General features: G+C 33.6%; 3 protein-coding genes and 1 pseudogene across 3 annotated transcripts; all 4 read right to left on the reverse strand.

Annotated features, from left to right (window-relative positions):
- The window catches only part of LOC132057916 (probable glutathione S-transferase), a 12,331-nt pseudogene extending 11,925 nt beyond the window's left edge, over nucleotides 1–406 (reverse strand).
- Nucleotides 407–4,192: 3,786 nt separating this feature from the next.
- On the reverse strand, nucleotides 4,193–5,653 carry LOC132058467 (probable glutathione S-transferase). The gene is made up of 2 exons (XM_059450959.1): nucleotides 5,139–5,653; nucleotides 4,193–4,734 (listed from the first exon to the last, which is right to left on the reverse strand). Exons 1-2 carry the CDS (start codon nucleotides 5,445–5,447, stop codon nucleotides 4,381–4,383), a joined length of 663 nt encoding a protein of 220 aa, XP_059306942.1. The 5' UTR covers nucleotides 5,448–5,653; the 3' UTR covers nucleotides 4,193–4,380.
- Nucleotides 5,654–7,289: 1,636 nt separating this feature from the next.
- Nucleotides 7,290–8,742, reverse strand: LOC132057056 (probable glutathione S-transferase). The gene is made up of 2 exons (XM_059449495.1): nucleotides 8,255–8,742; nucleotides 7,290–7,825 (listed from the first exon to the last, which is right to left on the reverse strand). The coding sequence occupies exons 1-2, from the start codon at nucleotides 8,561–8,563 to the stop codon at nucleotides 7,472–7,474; spliced, it is 663 nt and encodes a 220-aa protein (XP_059305478.1). The 5' UTR covers nucleotides 8,564–8,742; the 3' UTR covers nucleotides 7,290–7,471.
- Nucleotides 8,743–12,214: 3,472 nt separating this feature from the next.
- LOC132057057 (probable glutathione S-transferase) lies at nucleotides 12,215–13,602 on the reverse strand. Its single transcript, XM_059449497.1, has 2 exons — nucleotides 13,232–13,602; nucleotides 12,215–12,764 (listed from the first exon to the last, which is right to left on the reverse strand). Exons 1-2 carry the CDS (start codon nucleotides 13,538–13,540, stop codon nucleotides 12,402–12,404), a joined length of 672 nt encoding a protein of 223 aa, XP_059305480.1. The 5' UTR covers nucleotides 13,541–13,602; the 3' UTR covers nucleotides 12,215–12,401.
- Nucleotides 13,603–20,284: the final 6,682 nt, after the last annotated feature.

Here is a 20,284-nt window from a genome sequence, read left to right on the forward strand (position 1 = left end):
CCAAAAATAAGCAAGAGCTTGTTTTCTTCGTGCCTTGAAGTCCTTTCCTTATGGAGCCGACTGAACCCTTTTTGTCTATTGAGATTTTTACGTCCAATGAGTTTGGTTGAACCTTTGAGTATAGTACCTACGCAACAATTTGTCATCATTAAAATCATAACAATAACAATACCTTCTTTTCAAGTTTCATCAATAAATTCAAGAATCACAAGAGACTCAACAATTGGTCTTCCATTGTGCAAAAGTATTGGAATCTTCTTATGAATAGGATTGTTACACGAGTAGGACTCTTGTCTAATAGATTTTGCTCAATGAACTCATATTCAATTCCCTTGAGTTTCAAGGCAATCTCAATTCTTTTACTAAATGGACTTGTCCAAAAACCTACTAATTTCACTTCCTCCATCTTGCAATTCTTGATTGCTCGAACTCTTTGCTTACTTTGCAATTCTATCTTCTTGGCTTCCCTCTTAATTATTGAATGGGATTTTGGATGTATGGGTGATGTGCACTTACGAAAAAGGCATAGTTTTGAACAAGTTGATTTCATCAAAATAAAAATAAAATTAAACCAAAAACAACAACTTGATAGCGATAAGAATAATAAATTTTAAATCCCACATGTTTATTAAGAGCGGATCCAGAAGATGGATCTACAAGATCAATTAGCGGTTCATGTGAATCCAGTGCTCCTTTCGTCCAAAAATAAGTGTTGATTTAGCTCATTTCACTCCATTAAGAAAAACAATAAATACAAGGTATAATCTATTTATTAGTTGTTTCTTGATAATTAAGCACTATTAAGAAGAAATAGTTCTTTAATATAAGATTATAGTTGGAAACAATTATTATTTTTTGTCTTGAATTCATAAAGCGACAATTATTTTGGGAGACACAATTTTTTGCTAAAGCGACACTTATTTTAGGACGGAGGTAATAACTTTTAACTTGAAATCAATGTAAGAAACCCATAAACATTAAATTCCAAGTCCAACCTCTGTGTTTATCCCCACACTAGTGATTTAACCCGCGCTTCGCGGAGTTATAAGACCTTAAATTTGTAAATAATATTTTTAATTATCTGAATACTAAAATAGAGTATAATTTTCGCAACCTTAAGTTGTCATTAGTTTGTCTTTCAAAAGATTTTTTTTTTCTGAAAAAAAAAAGTTTATAATTTTAGTTTGTATGTATCTTGGATTTGAAAAATAATAACCACTAAATTACATGTCCATTCAGATTTCAAGTGAAACAAAATTACAAAGACCATAGAACTTTACGACTAATCCATTGTAACGTGATGCCAATAGTATTGATCCCTTCACAACCTGCCTCAAAATTACCAATTAGTTTTGTTGCTTTCTATCTCGTTATTTTGTACTTTATTTTGCTTTCAAAATAATTTACAATAATGGTTAGCTGTAGGTTCCCCAACCATAACTTGATATGATAAATAGTTAACAAACGATCACAACAAATTTTCACTTAAACTTTAGCAAAAGCCCATATACTAAAAGTAAGAAAAGTTTACTGAAATAAATTACTACCTCAATCATTTTTCTTTATAGTTTTTCGTTTTACTATAAGCATTTGGTCTTTATAATTGCGCATATTGAGAATTGTGTTTGGTTGATAATTATATTGTTAGGTGTACCAATAAAGATAAATCTTTTAAAATGATCGATAAAAAGTTTAATATTTTGTGAACGACCGCCTGAATAACCTTCCACGAAGGCAATATAATTTTATTGATCGCCAAAACAGTTATCAAGTAGAGCGCCGACTGAAAAAATATAAGAAGATGAAATACTTAAATAGAGCCGTAAGTGTGAAATTTCAATTATTGCGGAAGATTTCAGTCTTCCTCAACAAAAGAAATATAAGATTTAAATTGAAATATAAAATCAAGAAATAATTACATATAGTTCTTGTTTGCTAAAAAAAAATATATTAGAGAGTCTAAATTAGTAGAGCAATTAGGTAAAGCTAATGCAAGATTATTATTTTTTTGTTTTGTTTTGTTTTTTTTTTTTTTTTTTTTTTTTTTTGGGTTTCTCAAGTTGAAATAGCTTTGGAACAAAATACACGTCAAGATTCCTCCACTCCAAATCAATATTTTTATCTTTAAGATTTCTCCAAGACAATATTTTTCTTCAAATCTTTACATCATAAGATGACTCTCCTATTTCAAAAATTATAACTTAAAACACTTCTTTCAGCAAAAGTTCATCCTTTTATTATCTACAACAAACAGGAAATATAAGTAAATTTATTTACATCAACGAAATTGTGCGGCTTCTTTCCAATTTCTCAGTAAATGCCAAGCAAATCCTCCTTTCTTGTTAAGAAGTTTCCTTTTGACTCTATTTCAAATTATTTAAGTTTCAAAATAGTTTTCAAAATTATATTGTATCAATTTTAAACAGATCTACTCATATTCCTAAACGAATCTAATAAAAAAGTTGTGCATTGTAAAAGAAATAAAATAAATTAATAGGAATGGAGAAAATTTTATGAATTTAGAAAGTGCATATAATTACTTCTAAAGTAATGCAGCCAAAGTTGAGAGAGATATCATCGAGTTTACCAGACTCCTCGATGCAGATGACATAGCACGAGTCATCAAAACTTAGTAAATACCGAGTAAGAGATTGTGTGACAAAAAAGTATAGACTTTTCAATTCAAACATTGACAAACCTTTGCCCCCCCAAAAAATTGGTACATGTCAGATCAACCAAGAAAAAAAATCCACTAACACATAAAACTCACTAAACAAATTGTTACAATGCAAAGTAAAAAACAAAAAATACAGTGAACCTCATGCTGGAGAATTTCTAACTGTTGGAGCTAAAATAGATGAATCATACTCTATATGAATAGCTTGGCAGTATAAAGCATAGGTTAGTTCTTGTCTTTTTATCTCCTATGTATCTTTGGCACAATAATACCCATTAATATAAAATTAATTAAAGGGAAGGGAGAAAACCTTAACGTTTTTGTCTTTTTGAGATCCTATCCTCAGCACACTACTACACAATAATAAAATTAATTCGAGGGAGGAGAACAACCACAATGTTTAGGAATCTAAAAGAGACCTCTAAGTTTTTTTACTATAAACGTATTTTCTTTAATGCAAATATAGGTATCAAGATATAAGATAATTATAATACCAAAAACTAAAAGCAAATATTGTGATGAAAATTAAATATCAAACTTATAAAGAAAAAACATTATCCATATAAAATTAAACAGAAAACAAATTCAAATAACCTTCAAGAGATTAGATAATCTCATGTGATTACCTTTGTGAAGCTAACGTCTAAGTGATTGGCATAAAGAGAAAACGCTAAATGCAGAAATGCTTACAAGAATGTTGGAAAACTGATCAGCCTTCATCTTTATTTATAGTGTGGATATTTGGATTAATAAACCACTCGTTTACATGTTATTTAAAGGACCCATAATGCTTACAAGAAAGTTGAAAAACTGATATGGCTGTGGTCTTTATTTGTAGTATGGATATTATATAGCCTATCTTTTATTTGTAGTATGGATATTATATAGCCTATCTTCAAAACTTAATAACTTTTCATCTCCGTAACTTCTCCATAACTTCTAATTTCTTAATATATGAGTTTATTACGATTTAAAGCTTCTGCCGTTTCATTCCTCCATAAGCATGTTGTAATGGATATTGAAATAGTGCTCTAAACAGAAGCAAAAAAAAATAGTGCTCTAAATGTGGCTAATTGTTGGATTATTTAATTTAGTAGACCTAATAAGCACATTTAACATAATTAATAGATAATAAAATTATAACCTTCAACTAGTGATCCCATCAATTGGATAAAATTAATTACTATTTAAGAGAGTTAAAGGAGTGTCTTTTGAGCTTTTTTTTTAACATGGCACATAAATGGAAAAAATAGAAAAAAATTTAAAAAAAAGGAGAAAAAGGATAAATAGCATTCTAGGCCATAGAGGGATGCCACATCACCTTGTCTATGTTTAACTTTATATTATATATAGATGATGTGCTTGTTGACCCTGTATTTCACCATATTTTTCGTATCTTGCGCTTTGTTTGTATATTAAAATTATACAGCCGACCGTTCAACATTTTTGTTAGGCAGCCAATCTTGAATCTGTTCAATGCTATAAAACATCTTTTTGCCCCAATAGGATGAGAAATGATAAAATATAATCCACCAGTTTAGAAAAGGGCAAGATAGTATACATAACTCTTATAATTTAGTAGCCGGAAAAGATTATATCTCATACAATCACTGACAAAACAAAAACACAAGGTTCTACCTACAAGTAATATTTTATTGCCACACAAAATTTTGAAATTTCACTAGTAAGAGCCTAAGAGGTGTTCAGTTGGGAGCTGCTGTAGGGTGAAATCGAGATTGTAAATGGGAAAATAATTCATCCCTGGAAGGTAAATATTCTTTGACTTTACTGCAGCTAATGTAATTATCTCTCCAAGCATAATAATTTGGAAATTTCTCACTTGTCACCAAAATTACACCAGAGGCTTCTTCAGTTATTCCCATCCAAAATGCCATCACATTTGCAGCAATATCAGCAAATCCAATTTTGTCTCCACCAAAAAACTTCTTATCCTTTAGCTCATTATCAAGAATTTTCAGCAGCTCACTACACTCTTCTTTAGCTTTATCTGACTCCTCTCCATTGCCAAACAAAGCTTTCCCCATTGCTGGCAAGCACTGCAAAACACTCAAAATCTTGAGGTTCAATAATACGAATATATAGCATGTAATGATTGGAGTTTATATCATACTATTTACACAATCAGGTCACTTATAAAACAGATTAAAGTACTTTATATTATAAGCATGAGTTCAACTTATATATACGATGTTGTAAATAACCTTTTTAACACTATCAAGCCCTTCAAAAAATATCTACAAGTACTCCATAAAAAGGTGAAATTTGTAATCTTGAAAATGAGCTAGGTTACGTGTTACAACAAGTAAATTATTCATAAATATTCCACACCGCCGATGAATATTAGTGTTAATTTATAACCCGGTAAATAGTAACTAATCTGCTAACAAACTAAACAATACTAATAATGTATAGATTTCGTTACACAGTATAATAAATTTACCTTATCATCAAGGAACTTAGCCCAGAAACGAGCGATAGCTCGGTTGTAGGGGTCTTTAGGCAAGATGGAAGGGCCTTCAAATGTCTCATCAATATATTCAACAATTACCATAGACTCACATATGGGCTTGCCATTGTGAATTAGCACTGGAATTTTCTTGTGAACAAGGTTCAATTGAAGAAGCAGAGGGCTCTTGTTTTGTGGATCTTCTACTATAAGTTCATAGTCAACGCCCTTAATCTTCAGAGCCCACTCAACTCTGTGAGTAAATGGGCTCAAGGAATTACCAAGTAACTTCATTTCTGCCATATCACAACTTTGGTTATGGCAGATTTCTTTCTTGATCAATCTGGCTTATTTTTATACAGTAAAAGAAAAGTGAACTCTCTTTACGACCAAGCAAAAATCCAATTTACTTCTTACACAATGCTTTTGTCTAATTTAATGCCTCTACGTTGACCGACGACTTTTCCTCAATTTTAAGTCTAAAATATGAGGTAGTGGTTACATGTTCTGTCAAGTTAGGAACTGGTGCTCCATTTTGAGAGAAAACTCATCTATTTTTATTAGACTAAAAAAACAGGCGTCCGTCCTTTAAAAAACCTCCCAATGTATAAATCCGCAATTCTTAACAAAAGGTATTTTCACAACCTCAACCCGTGATCTCCAGGTGCATGTACGACAACAACTTTCTGCTTCTGTTAATCCCTTCATCTATTTTTATTAGATTAAAATACTTAAATCTGAATAACATCCGATTATAAGGAAGTTGTCTTTAAATTTATCTGTACTTATATTAATAAATTAGAATATTAAATAAAATATAAAGAATCTTTAACTAATATCTAATGAAATTAGAATATTAAAAAATAATCAAATATTATATCATCAAAATACAAGAGAAAATGTTAATTATATATATGGTGTTATAATTATTTTTTGATGTATCAACATCTAAAAGCTAGCGATGATGCCTACGGTAATGGTCGTCGATGGTAACTACTAACTACTGTGATGTGGTTGGCTGGTTATGATTGATGGAGATGGCTAGTGGTGATTGTTTCACAGTAATGGCGGTGGCAGCTGGATGTGGCATCCGTAATAATGGTTAGTGGAGATAGCTGGTTGTGTGATTGTGCAATAATTAGTGATGGTTGTATGATGATCGTCTAAAATGATTGTTGTATGATGGTGGCTATTCGGTGGTTGTTGGAGATGGAATGACGTGGTCGACAGTGCCAAATGGTGGTGTAGGTAGTCGATAGTGAGCTTGGTGATGAAGATGGTTGGTGATGGAGGTGGTTGGTAGAAGTGATAGCAGTTAGTCATGATGGCTGAGGGCGAAAGTGATTGGTGACATAGGTGGTTGCTGGTGGTGGTATATGTTGTAGGTAGTCAGGGGCGGAGCTATCCTTTCAACCGACTCCTCAAAATTACATTGTATAGGTATGTGAAATTTTAATTTTGTAGGTATGTATATCAGTGTTGACAGTTTTGACACAAGTTGAGGGTTCAGCGCAACGATTAAAGGATTGCAAAAGTTTTCTAAGGTCGCTTCGAACCTGAGTCACAAAATATCTATATTTTTTGACATTTCTTAACATGAATGCTAATATTGATAGTAATAACTAATAGCGAAAGTTGTTGGCAGCAGCAATTGTATTATAGTGGTTGGAAGTAATGGTTGCATTGTACGAGTACAATGGATAGATAAGAAATAGGTTTAAGTGATGCCAAAATACCCTGAGCCTCTTGACTCTCATCCCAAATTATGTCAAGTCCCAAATAGTATTGTTGACTTTGAGAAAGTCTCAAAACACTATTTAAAAGCATAACTGCTCAGAAATAGGGATTAAATTGTTACGTTCAGCTTTAAAATCATATAGCCAAAATATGCCAAAGAGTGTGTTTAATCGTATATTCTATAATAATAAAACAGGCTAGAAAAGTATAGAAGATCACCAAAAGCAAAAATACAGGGTAGTTTAAAAGAAGCTAAAACGCTTTTATGGTAGGCCCCTTTGGATTGGAAAACTTTTTAAAAATTTTAAGTCAATTGTAAACAGGTTTAACAAGGGACTAATTCAGTTCCCGAACGTCGGGTGAGAAAAAAGAACATTTGCCCAACCACTAGTTTGGACTTTGGAGAGGGGAAGATAAACACGTCTCCTATCATTTACTAATAGGTAGTTTTATAGATGGAAGAAACTACACTTTCATATAATGACTGACAAACCAGCAAAACAGATAAAAACACAAGATACTACCTACTATACTAAGTAGATAGTTTTATTGCCAAAACAAATCTTGTTATTCCACAATTATACAAGTGTTCATTTGGGAGGTGCAGCAGCTTGAAAGCGAGCATTGAAATGGGCAAGCAAGTTATCTCTTGGAGGTAAATATTCTTTGACTTGGCTACTGTTAATGTAATTATCTCTCCAAGCACAAAAATTGGGAAACTTTTCACTTGTGACCAAAACAATTCCAGAGGCTTCTTCAAGAATTCCCAGCCAAAATGCCATAAGGTTTGCAGCAACATCAGCAAATCCAAATTTGTCTCCCACAAAGAACAACTTGTCCTTGAGCTCATCATCAAGAATCTTTAGCAGCTCACCACATTCCTCCTTAGCTTTTTCTGATTCCTCTCCTTTTCCAAACAAAGCTTTCCCCAATACTGGTATACACTGCAAAATCACTCAAATACCTAAGTTTCAAAATTTATACAAATATGTTACAAGAAGCGGAATGGAGCTTTAAGTTCTATGCACTGATGGTGTAAAAAATATTTGCACAATCATATCAGTAATAGGTAAAGTACTACTGTTCTAAATTTTTATGATATACACCTAATTGGTTAATTCATCAAATAGTACCTAATCTGCTATAGCTCATCAAAGCTTATAATTAATCTAGTTTGTATTGATGAGAGTCTCACACCTATTAGTTCGATTCTTATTACTCCTTATTCACTCTCACAACTCCTGGCGTAATGCAAAATTTAAAAGAAAATAAAAAAACTCGGTATAACATGTTAAATTACCCGAATTATGTAAAAAAAAAAAAAAGTATAGTGTCAAGTATATGCTGTATAACGTAAATTCAAACTAATTTACCTTATCATCAAGGAATTTAGCCCAGAAACGAGCTATAGCTCGGTCATATGGGTCTTTAGGCAAGATGGAAGGGCCTTCAAATGTCTCATCGATGTATTCGACAATGACCAGAGACTCACAAATGGGCTTGCCATTGTGAATAAGAACTGGAATTTTCTTGTGAATAGGGTTGGACTCAAGAAGTAGAGGGCTCTTGTTTTGTAAATCTTCTTCTATAAATTCATATTCCACTCCCTTAATCTTGAGAGCCCACTCAACTCTGAGACTAAAAGGGCTCATTGAAACACCAAGCAACTTCACTTCTGCCATCTCACAACTTAGGTTCCTCTGTTTGTTTACTACTTTTGTATGTCTATGAGATTTATGTATATGTGGTGGGTCTTCGTTCTTGACATTGTTGTCTTCTTTTATAGATGGATTACGGAAAACAAGCGTTTTAACAACCACGCAATGCAATATTCTTGATCAACAATTCGATTGTCTGATCTTTTAATCCTTCTATGTTGACCGGCGACTTATCCTGAATTAACTACTACTCCCTCCGTACCATTTCATACGAGGGTGTTTGATGGGACACAGAGTTTAAGAATTAAAAGAAGAATTATCAAACTTGTGGTTCAAAATGAGTCATAGATATTTATTTGGATATAAATCATTTCATTAAGGATAAAAAGGTAAGTTTGAAGTTAAATTCTTACTAAATATAGAAAATGTCATTCTTTTTAAACTGATTAAAAATAAAAGAGTGTCATATAAATTGGGACGGAGGGAGTATAAGTCAATAATTTGAGTGATTGAAGGTTTTATTCTTTACGGGAAAAGAGTTCATACATGCCATTGAACTTTGGAAAATGGCTTAAAAATACCATCGGTTAATAATTGGTGTAAAATATACTCCCGTCGTTACAAAATTGGTCCAAATATACCTTAATTCACTAACAAAGAGTCAGCACGTGACCTTTTTGTTATGGAATAGAAAAAGCGGAAGAGAAAATCGAAGAGAAAATGAATGAAAACTAATTGCATTAATTCATTACATTGTTCTTGTATTGAAAAATAAAAGACTACATCTCTATTTATAGAGAAATAAAGAGAATAAAATAAAAGAAAATATATTATTTTCCTTATAGAGACTAAACTAAAAGAAAATAAATATTTTATAATTAATGTAGTAACTAGACTTAGAAGGAAACTAAATGTTCTAGAATATTTCTAGACTAAAAATTAGTAAATCTTTCTACCATCAATTAAATCATAAAATAGAAGAAAAGTAAATTTTAACATTCCCCCTCAAACTCAAGTTGATGTATCCAGTTTGAGTTTGAAGACTTGATTCTTCTCCTTCTTCTTGAAGGCAGTGTAGAATTAATTTTTAACTTCATCTTCACTAGCCAATTGTGATGGTTTTCACTTTTCATCAAAGAAGATTTGTGGAGCATTCAAAGATATATTGATGCTTAATATGGTTCAAAATGGATATGGATAAAATTTGTATGGATTAAAACAAGTATTGTTAAAAATTGGTATTGATTGAAATTGAAGCCCGGTGCGCTGAAAGTGAACACGGATTACAATTATTGGAGCCCGATGCGTTGAAAGTGAGCACGGGTTCAAATTATTGCCCTGCGTTAAAAATAAAAGCAAGAGTTAAAATTGGGTTGAAAATAAGTATGAGTTAAAAGTGATAGAAATTAGTTTTTTTTTTTTCCAATGAAATCACAGATCCATTGAGAATAATGAACATGGCGCTGATACCACTGTTATGGAATAGAAAAAGCGGAAGAGAAAATCGAAGAGAGAATGAATGAAAACTAATTGCATTAATTCATTACATTGTTCTTGTATTGAAAAATAAAAGACTACATCTCTATTTATAGAAAAATAAAGAGAATAAAATAAAAGAAAATATATTAATTTCCTTATAGATAGTTAGATACTAAACAAAAAGAAACTAAATATTTTATAATTAATGTATTAACTAGACTTAGAAGGAAACTAAATGTTCTAGAATATTCCTAGACTAAAAGTTAGTAAATCTTTCTACCATTAATTAAATCATAAAGTAGAAGAAAAGTATATTTTAACACTTTTTTATGAGAAATAAGTCACAAATTCCCTTGTCAAATAATCTAAACTTGCCCCTAAACTTTGTGAAATTGGGCTTATTGTTCACGTGACAGCAACATTGTCTTCTTCCGCTGTTGTAAACACTAGAGGTATACATAGTAAACCGACAAACCGCACCAAACCGATAAATAGAGAAAAAAATTCGACTAGTGGTTTGGTTTGACTTGGTTTGGTGTTGGAAAAAAAAAATCGACTATAATTGGTTTGGTTTGGTTATAACTAAAAAAAGTCAAACCGAACCGAACCAAACCAACCCGACATTAAATGTATTCAATTTTTAAAATATTTTATACATAAAAATATTTATTTGTAATGTAAATTATAAATATTTCTTAAATTTTTTCGTAGTTTTTTTTTTATATATTATCATATTATTCAAGCCTGAACTTAGAATTTTGAATGTCAATCAGTTTTATATCCTATCGATGTTAGTAACTCAAATAAAGTCCAAACCAAAACCAACTCAACACTAATGCTGGCAAAAGAAATTTAATTTACCACTAAAAATGACAATAATGTTGAATATGTATTCTTTAGTTTTGCATAATTGATTTAGATTATGAAAATACATAACTTAATTTTTTTTCTTTGTCATGTAATTAATATTTATTAGCTGTACTTATTTTAGCATGACTTAGTATTTTTATATTATGGCCATTTTTTTTATGGTTTGTTAATTAGCAATATTTATTTTAACCGATTTTATTAGCTTTTGTTGAATATTTTAATACAATGTCATCACTCTTCTCACATTTTGTGTTATTTTTTTAAGAAACACCTTAATTATATAGTTGTTTCTTACTAGGACTAAAGAAATATTTGAAGTAAAAGTTATATGTTTTGTATCAAGACTATTCCAAAAAAAAACCCAAAAAACCTGAGGTTGAAAAACCCGAATTTTATTGGTTTGGTGTATAAATTTAAAAATCCGACGCAATTAGTTTGGTTTGGTGTTTAAAAAATCCGAACCAACCTGGTCCATGTACACCCCTGGTAAACACTACTCAAAATACTCAAGAAAAGGGATTAATTGTATTAAATGACTGACATAGAAAATACAATAACTGAGCAACACAGAGATTGATAAGAGCTGAAGGGGGAGAGGAAATAGACAGAAACAAGATAATAGAGTAATAAGAAAAGATGATGAGAGGATACAGAGGGAATAGGGGATGAGTAGCACAGTCTTTGCCTAAGTATAACCACAATATGCATAACCTCTGTTTCTAACTCCTCATCCTTTTTAAACAGTTGCTAATTGGCCTGGATCCCAAATCAACATCAGTGAAGGCCTTTTGACCTCATTGATTCTTCTCGGCCCAATAATTGTTTGTGTGAGATCCTTCCAGGTATCCATATTAGGTTGATGCTGATTCATAGCATCAATACTCAAAACTTCCAACCGTAATGTTTCTATCTTTCAAACCGCAAGAATTTACCATTATTGATTTTACCTTAGCTTTTCCAGAAGAAAAATATAAATCTTCTATTTTGGATATTCCTTTCTTAGAGCAAAAGGTTTAGACTTCTATAAATTGAGGATTTTTCCTTCATACAACAATGCAATAACATTCAAAATATAGTTATTAAGGAATCTTGTTTAGAGGAAGATTATTCGTTCAATAGTACTTTTTATGTTTTCCTTTATATTGATTTTATCATATGTATGTCAATTTGTCAAACCACATTATTATGCTTATTTTAGTATACTTGTCTTTATATATGATTTATCGTCATTCAAGACTTACCATTGGTAGCTTTCTACATGACGTCTGTTATTTCGATCCACTGCTGGACCATCATTTGTTACCAAAATCCACTAGTTGGGAAAAGTGAAGATAAAAAGATGACTCTTATTTAATAGCTGGAAGAAATTACACTCACAGGCAATCACTGACAAACTAGCTAAACAAAAGCACAAGATACTACCTACTATGTGTGAAGTTGGATAAGCTATTTTTCTTCGATAGGTGGTTTTATTGAGACACAAGAACTAGAAATTTGACTAAGTAAGAGGTGTTCATTTGGGAGCAGTGGCATCAGCTGCAGCTTGAAAGCGAGCTTTGAAATGGGCAAGTATCGCATCTCTTGGAGGTAAATGTTCCTTGACTTGGCTGCAGTTACTGTAATTATCTTTCCAAGCACAAAAGTTTGGGAACTTCTCACTTGTCACCAAAACGTTTCCAGAGGCTTCTTCAATAATTCCCAACCAATATGTCACCAAATTAGCAGCCATATCAGCAAATCCAATTTTGTCGCCCACAAAGAACTTTTTGTCCTTGAGCTCATTATCAAGAATCTTTATCAGCTCACTAGCCTCCTCTTTAGCTTTTTCTGACTCCTCTCCTTGGCCAAACCAAGTTTTCCCCAATACTGGCAAGCACTGCAAAACACTCAAATCTTGAGTTTTCTAATATTTCTGCTTATATCAAATTATTCTACAAATTTGAATACATTACAAGCCGTGAATTCCAACCAGAACAAATCAACCCATTTTTTTTAGTAATTCGCTCAACTCTTCCAAGTTTAAACAAAAGTTTAATTATAACTTGTTTATTGACTTGACCTAATCAGGTTGATCAGAAATGACCAATTATACCATTCCGTCAATAGATATCAAAATGCAATAATAACTGCACATTAGCCTTTAAATCTTTTTTTTTTTTTTTTTAAATTCGAAAACAAAAGAGGAGGTTGGTTCATATTGAGCAGGTTGTGTCATAACCGTTATTTGATTCATTATGGTTTATGTCCAAATTTTACCCTACCCTTCCATTTCTCACCACTAAATTTAACTAACCATACTGAAATTAAAAGTACTAGACCAAGGCGGGTAAAGAAAGAGATTACCTTCTCATCGAAGAACTTAGCCCAGAAACGAGCAATAGCTCGATCATAAGGGTCTTTAGGTAAGATAGAAGGGCCTTCAAATGTCTCATCAATGTATTCAACAATGATCATGGACTCACAAATGGGCTTGCCATTGTGAATGAGCACTGGGATTTTCTTGTGAATAGGATTGGATTCAAGTAGTAAAGAGCTCTTGTTTTGTAAATCTTGCTCTACAAATTCATATTCAACACCCTTAATCTTTAGAGCCCACTCAACTCTGCGACTAAAAGGGCTCAATGAAACACCAAGCAACTTCACTTCTGCCATCTAAAAAAAATTTCTTTGTGTATTAGTTCCCTATGTTTGAGGAAATTTATGCGTGTGTTTTCATTCTTGATTTCTTGTCTTCTTTTATAGATGGACAAATTATTTAAAATATCATAAATGCAACCAAGAAAGTAAAATGTTTCTTGATCAACAATTCAGTTGACGAATTTTTTTTATGCTTCCATGCTGACCGGTGACTTATCCTCAATTAATTATTATGTGTAGTTGAAGGTTTAATCTATTATAAAATGCTGGTCCATTTGAAACTTACATCCACCATCTTACAGCGCATGAGCTTGGTACGTATGCTTTTATTACTTTAAGATAGACATATGATATAGGTATAGTCGTGACTCGTGAGTTACTCATTTAAGGGAGAAATTTGATGATATATAGTTTAAATTGATCCGTAAGAAATCTTGTTAAAATATACTTAAAAAGACATTTATGTTATTTGATATGTTATACGGAGTATATAATCATAATAAAGAAAAAAACTTATTAGGTACTCAAATAAAGTATAAGAAAATAAACATAAATAAAATTTAGTAAGAATTTGACGGGTTGATTTATGATCGGCGTTACCTATTTTTTTAATTTCAAGTAACTTTCGGACGAATCAATGATGTTTCATTTATTCACCCATTTTAATCTTTTTAAAAATTCAATAGAACGTGCTCATTTGACACTCCTAGATTTTCTTAATGATTTTGTTAAAACCAAACTATTACGTATTATAGTAAAAAGAAGGGAGAGAGTGATAGTTCGAAAATGTAAGATATAGTGAACAAGACATTTTAGAGTCAGATTGCCTAGTTTCCAGATTAAATTCTGGCATTAATCATTGATTTTTTGGAACCCTATACCGGATATAGGCATTCTTTGGTATTAAGAAGACGTCCAGGAGATTTGGCGTAAGCCTTTACCTCACTTTCTCACTTTAGTTTGTAATTAACAAAATTTACTTGTATTTAATATTTTTGTCAAATTAGGTGCAAAATATATATTTTGTATGTACACTTTTATTACTTAACATAATTATATAACATGCATTTTAAATAATAACTGTCTAAATTAAATTATTTAATCTGACCTAAAATAACGAATAAATATTTTTCATTAGAAATGTGCCAATTTTATGCTTCACAAAAAAGCCAAAGTCTTGACCAAATCTCAATCGGTGCCGGTGGTGAGAACAATAAGATGACTTATGTGCTTATGTCACCCACTTTGTCGTCAAATCTTGTAGCTTGCTTTTCATTAATGTTTTCTGATCCCAACAAATATAAAAGTACTTTTACAAAATTCACTACAAGAGACCATCGAATTAGCTATGGCATTTGTCGGTAATCTCTAGCTAATCCGTCGCTAAATAGCTCCTCGCTAATTAGATTTTCTTATAATCCGTCGCTAATCCGTAGCTAAATGATATTAGCATGAAATTTTGCTGTTTAGCTACGAAATTTTGTTCATCGCTAATTCCATGTTTTCTTGTAGTGATTTAATGAGAGATTTGTAGTATGGTTATTTGTACAAAATTGATTGTATCTGACTACGCAACAAAATAGTACTCCATCCGTATCAAAATATTTGTCATCCTTATCAAAATATTTGTCATCCTTATTAAAAGTATTTATCTCAAAATATTTATTATTTTATTTACTCAAGATAAAAATTAAATAGCTTTTTCATATTTTACCCTTATACTAATTACATCATTGGGCTGATTTTGTGAGTTCACATACCAACATTTAAGAGGTTTCATTATCAATGGAGTAATACTTATTGAGAAGAAAGAACATAATGAAATATGTTAAGAGGATAAAATAATCAAAATGCTACCCTTATAAATGTTTTCTTAATGGACGCGCAAATGAAAAATGCGATAAATATTTTGAGACGGGGGGTACCACGATTACACGACACTTCCTCGTATGCGAATTGCTGGCTAAGCTAGCTTTCTCTATCAAGTAAGTTATGTATGAATTATGGGGCTAATTTAACCAAAAAATAATTTTAGTGGTAAAAAAAAGTATAATTAAATTTATTTGTGGTCTAAAGGATATGTGATTTGATTTGTTATAAACAGTGAATAAAAGTGCTAATAATGACTAGAGAAATCAAATGAATAAATCAGTAAAGAATTATAAGCAATAATGAATTAAATAAGCCTGGGCTTAGTTGATCCTTGGAGAGAATCCTTTGATAGGTTTTCCTCCGGTGGAACTATTGTATGCTTTGGCCTTGCAGAATTAATGTTAAACCGGTACAAAAAAAATGATAAAGTGAGCTTAATTGTGAAAAATTGAATAGTATGAATGTGTGTAAGTAGCTGTTATTCGATGATGCTTTCGAGAAGCCTTTAGGCTCCTTTTATAGTACAAATACATCAACACATAGGCCGTGATTAAATTCTAATAATGAGTAATAATAAACAATAAATGATGTTTTAATTCTAAATCGTAACGTCTGCTTCGAACCTGGACCGGTCACACAATGTTCATCTTTCATTAATGACCCGAGACAATTGCTTTGGTTGGTTTACCGTACCAGGTTTATCCGGGGTCTCTCATTTCGATTAAGTTAAACGACTAAGCAGCGTTTCACCTTCAATCGCCATGTGTTCCTTTCTCGTCATGCCATGTGTCAAGCTATCTTTTGTCATGTAAACAGATAGTCCCTCTACTCTCCGTTGGAGACAAACGACACCGGAGAGTGGATTTGAAACGTCACTGGACCTATCTGCACTTAATGGCGGGAAAATGAATCGTCCCGACGGTTTATGCAAAAAGGCAACTCGAATTTGAATTCAATGCTCTTACATCGAAGCGCCGACAACCTTTCAATTACAATGACTGACATGTTGTTCCAGGAAAGTTGTGCCCCTTTGAATATCAAACACTTCTTCTCCCTCAATTAAGTGTGTATAAGGCAAGAGATCAAGCCCAAATTCAACCAAATCTTTCCTTCGCTTAAACGAGAGAAACCTCTCTTGAAATCTTCCTTATCTTCATTTTTTTCCTTTCTCGCAAAGACTCTGGCTATGTCTACTTCTTCATCCCCTAATCGTTTTTCTCAAAATAACACTCCATCACCTGGACGTCGTTCTAGGAAAGCCCTAATGTCACCAACAATCCAAGAAGTTGATCTTAATTCCTTTGTCGTATCCTCCCTGCTGGGTTTAAGTATCATGAAGATTTTAGCGTAGTCGACCACCATCAATCGGTCGAAGAAATGGAATCCTTCATAACTGCTGATACTATTCCCAAAGTTTGAGAGGACTGCAACTTCACTCCCGAAGTTGAAATTTCTGCAGTTAATTCTGAAGCTAGGATGAACCATCACTTCGAAGGTTTCTCCATGGTTTACACCTATCCTTTTGCGATAGGTTTCAACCTCTCAATTCCCCAAATTATTGAAGATTTTTGCTGCCGATACCGGGTTTGTATCAGTCAAGCTACTCCTTAATTTGCCACCTGGTCTACTATATTCAAATTATGGCGGACGGGGCGGTGTTGCGTTCTCCCTAGGCCACTTGATGCACTTATATGCTCCTCGGGTATTCCGAGGAGGGTTGGTTTACGTGTATCCTCTTAGTAGATGCTGCTTGGTCAATCCGGAAGATGATTTTGATCAGGGATGGCTTCATAGGTTTGTGATGATCCGGACCTGTCACCCTCATCGTTCTGTGTCCGAGCCATTTTCGGAGGCATGGAATAACACTCGCAAGTCCCTTACTACTTCCCCTCCCCCCTCCCCCTTTTTATAATACCGTTTCTCTTTTTGCTTAATCCTCTTTTTTTTCTTTATATCTATGCTATTTTATAGCGGTTCCTGTAGAGCCTGAATTCCTAGTCGGGATTTTCGAGTAGGTAGGGTCGTTGCACTACTGCGTGCCACTCCTAATATGACGCGATCTTGGAAAAGCATGACCTCCGATTGGTGGAGGGGAAAAAGTCACGAATGCAAAGCTCAATTTCATTTTATGACTTCACACCTCTTCTTTCTTCCCCTTTTTTATTCATCCTCTCTTTGCAGGTCTTCTTGTGAGATAGAACACTTCCTGCAGAGTCCTTACTCGAAAAATTGCCTTGTCAAACATTGTCAATGCTGCTTCTTCCATCCGAAAGAGTAATCCAAAGGATGCATCAACCTCCCCGGTAGGAATTGGCTCTAGAGTGTAGATCCGACGCCGGCTTATGGCAGCGTGGTGCAAAGCACAATAGGATGCTCAACCCAGGGTGGTTTTTATTGATGATGACGATGAGCGGCCTCAGGTTGGTAGTCCCTAGGACCCTTTGCTTGATGATCCAGCAAAGCATTTGGGGAGCCCAAGGTTTCTTATGCTGAATTGTGTTCAGGAAGCCCTGCTACCCTAGTATGCGGACCATCGCAGAGAAGCTTTATTCCACCAGTTGAAGTTGGAACTTCGGGCTCATCTCCACGTTCAAAACCTCTGGTTGTCAGTTTGGAATCTTCACTGGCTCACCTGGCCAATCGATTTCTTCACATACTTATTCTATCTTCATTGTAAAATCACTCACAAGTCCCCGGTGTTCCCGGTTGACCCTTTTTTTTTTCCTCTATCAGAATCATGTGGCTGCCACCTCCACTGCGAACTTGTACAATCGATTTCTCCCTCCCGTGGCGAGGTCAAGCTCCAGGAAGATAACGATTGTTTAAGGGCTAAGGTTGAGAAGCCGCAGGCTGAGATTCAAGATTTTGATTCTCTCCAGGCCTCCCTGAGAATACACTTGGAAGATGCGGCTAATTCATTTAGGGACAGGGGAAATTCTCTTCAGATTCTGACTTCCTTATATGTAGGTCTTCAGAATAAACCTGCCAGGTTTGAGGAGAATTTGAACATCCGGGGCCAGCTTTTCAGTATTGAGGTTTCCCGGGACTATCTTTGAGCCCAATACAAAAAATTACGTCTTCGTCATGATTTGGCCATTCTACAAACTTGGAGGGATAGGCTCGAAAAGGCAAGCATTCCTGATTTTGATCTTCCTACGTCGCTGCTTAAAGAGGAAATCGACTTGGAGGCTGCGGAGATGGCTCTCGAGGACATCCAAGATCCTGAAGTGGACAGACTAGGGAGTGAAGACTCTGGGTCACCACCTGCTACTGGAGCTGCTCCAGACACTTAGCCCTCGTACTTGCTCTAAATTTTTTATAATCAAATTGTTTTTTCCATTCTTCTTTTTTGTTTCTAGCAATTGTCAACTTTTTAATGGAATTTCTCCAAGTTTTATTTGTGAGCCCAAGCGGATCATGGGACTGGCCCTTTCGGCGGGTCTGTAACATGGCTAGATCAATTTTTACGACATACAAGCACATTTCTATTTCTTTTTAATAATAACTTGTTTCAGCGTCCACTTTTACTTTTTGGACCTTGTACAATCATATCAATCCTCTTCCGTTTATTCACCGTAGCTACTGTTACGGTTCACTTTTACGCGGGTACATAAAAGCTACTAAGAGGTTGTTGGTGCTCTAATTGGATTTCGTATTTTTAGAATCGCCACCTAATTTTATAATGAAAATTAGGAAAATCGGGTAAAAAGGGTTTATCAAAATAAGAGAAAAAACCTTTTAAACCAGAGTTCGAGGTAAGGGTTTTGGTGATCCCCCAGGGAAGGTTTTAAGCACCCTAGTATTAAGGATCCGTAGAATACGGTTGACCTTCGAGTTTCAATGTGTGATTATTGTGATTATTTGCTTAAAGTATTTCCTTTCTTGCAAAATTATCATGCTTATCATAAATTCTATTTTTTTTTTTGGCAAAAACGTCCCCTTTGAAAAAAGGATTTTTGGTTTAAGATTCATATAAGGGTTCAACTCATTTCATTTCCGGACCAAGACACACTCAGGATTTTTCCCGAGTAGAGTCGCTACTAGTTTGGTCCTAATGATATGAATTTAGTTCTTGTAAGTTTTATTACATATATGGGAAAGTAAGCGGAGTATATCTCCTTTTTTATAGTATAAGTATATAGAAGAGTTTATTATGTCCGTTTTTAGTTTATTGAAGCTCAATTGGGTCAACTATATTCCTACCTAAGACAACTTATCTCAAATTGGTCCAAGTATATATCCGCTTGTTTTTAGCCTTAGGTTTGGGCGTTTGTCCCCAAAAGTCTTGTTTCCTTTTTGAAAACTTCCCCAAGTTTAAACCATTTTAAAGAAAAGTGTCGCTATTGTTTTGAAGTTTTTGAATCTTCAACTTCCAATTAACCTCAGTTCTGCAAATACCCTTTGTCAAAGTGGTCTTGTAGTCCAAATAATCCTCAAGTCTATTCCCATTTCGGTCCAATTTAACACTAAGGCCCAACGGCAAAATCAGTTATGCAGTTCGCTTTCAAATGGTCTAATAATGGGCTTAAGGCCCAAAAACTATTTTTTATCAGCCCATTCTGTTTTTCTAGATTTCACAAAGGGCATAAGGCCCAAAAATATGATTTGCTTCTTAAAAGATCCACTTAACTTAATCACATTATCAAATCTGATTTTTTGTACTTGAAAAGGTTTGTAACAAAGTTAAATTACCAATTTTCATGCTTACACTTAGGAATTAACCGAGTTTGGAAAATCATTTGAGGCGAAGAGTTAGGCTGGTGGGCCTACCTAAGCCCACAAGTTGCCTATTTTTACCCATAGGTGGGCCTTCGACATATTTGCTTCACTTACTCAGGTTCGGACCCGATCAAAGAAGGAAGGTTGGGCCTCAGGCCCAACAGGTTT

Source organism: Lycium ferocissimum, chromosome 5, assembly GCF_029784015.1.
Source record: "Lycium ferocissimum isolate CSIRO_LF1 chromosome 5, AGI_CSIRO_Lferr_CH_V1, whole genome shotgun sequence".
Taxonomy (NCBI): Eukaryota; Viridiplantae; Streptophyta; class Magnoliopsida; order Solanales; family Solanaceae; genus Lycium; species Lycium ferocissimum.

Excerpts from the sequence above, each read along its gene's own strand:
- LOC132058467 (XM_059450959.1), bottom strand. The coding sequence starts at position 5,447 with ATGGCAGAAATGAAGTTACTTGGTAATTCCTTGAGCCCATTTACTCAC. Across the intron at positions 4,735-5,138 it reads CTAAGTTCCTTGATGATAAG|TGCTTGCCAGCAATGGGGAA; the intron begins GTAAATTTATTA and ends AGTGTTTTGCAG.
- LOC132057057 (XM_059449497.1), bottom strand. The coding sequence starts at position 13,540 with ATGGCAGAAGTGAAGTTGCTTGGTGTTTCATTGAGCCCTTTTAGTCGC. Across the intron at positions 12,765-13,231 it reads CTAAGTTCTTCGATGAGAAG|TGCTTGCCAGTATTGGGGAA; the intron begins GTAATCTCTTTC and ends AGTGTTTTGCAG.
- LOC132057056 (XM_059449495.1), bottom strand. The coding sequence starts at position 8,563 with ATGGCAGAAGTGAAGTTGCTTGGTGTTTCAATGAGCCCTTTTAGTCTC. Across the intron at positions 7,826-8,254 it reads CTAAATTCCTTGATGATAAG|TGTATACCAGTATTGGGGAA; the intron begins GTAAATTAGTTT and ends GTGATTTTGCAG.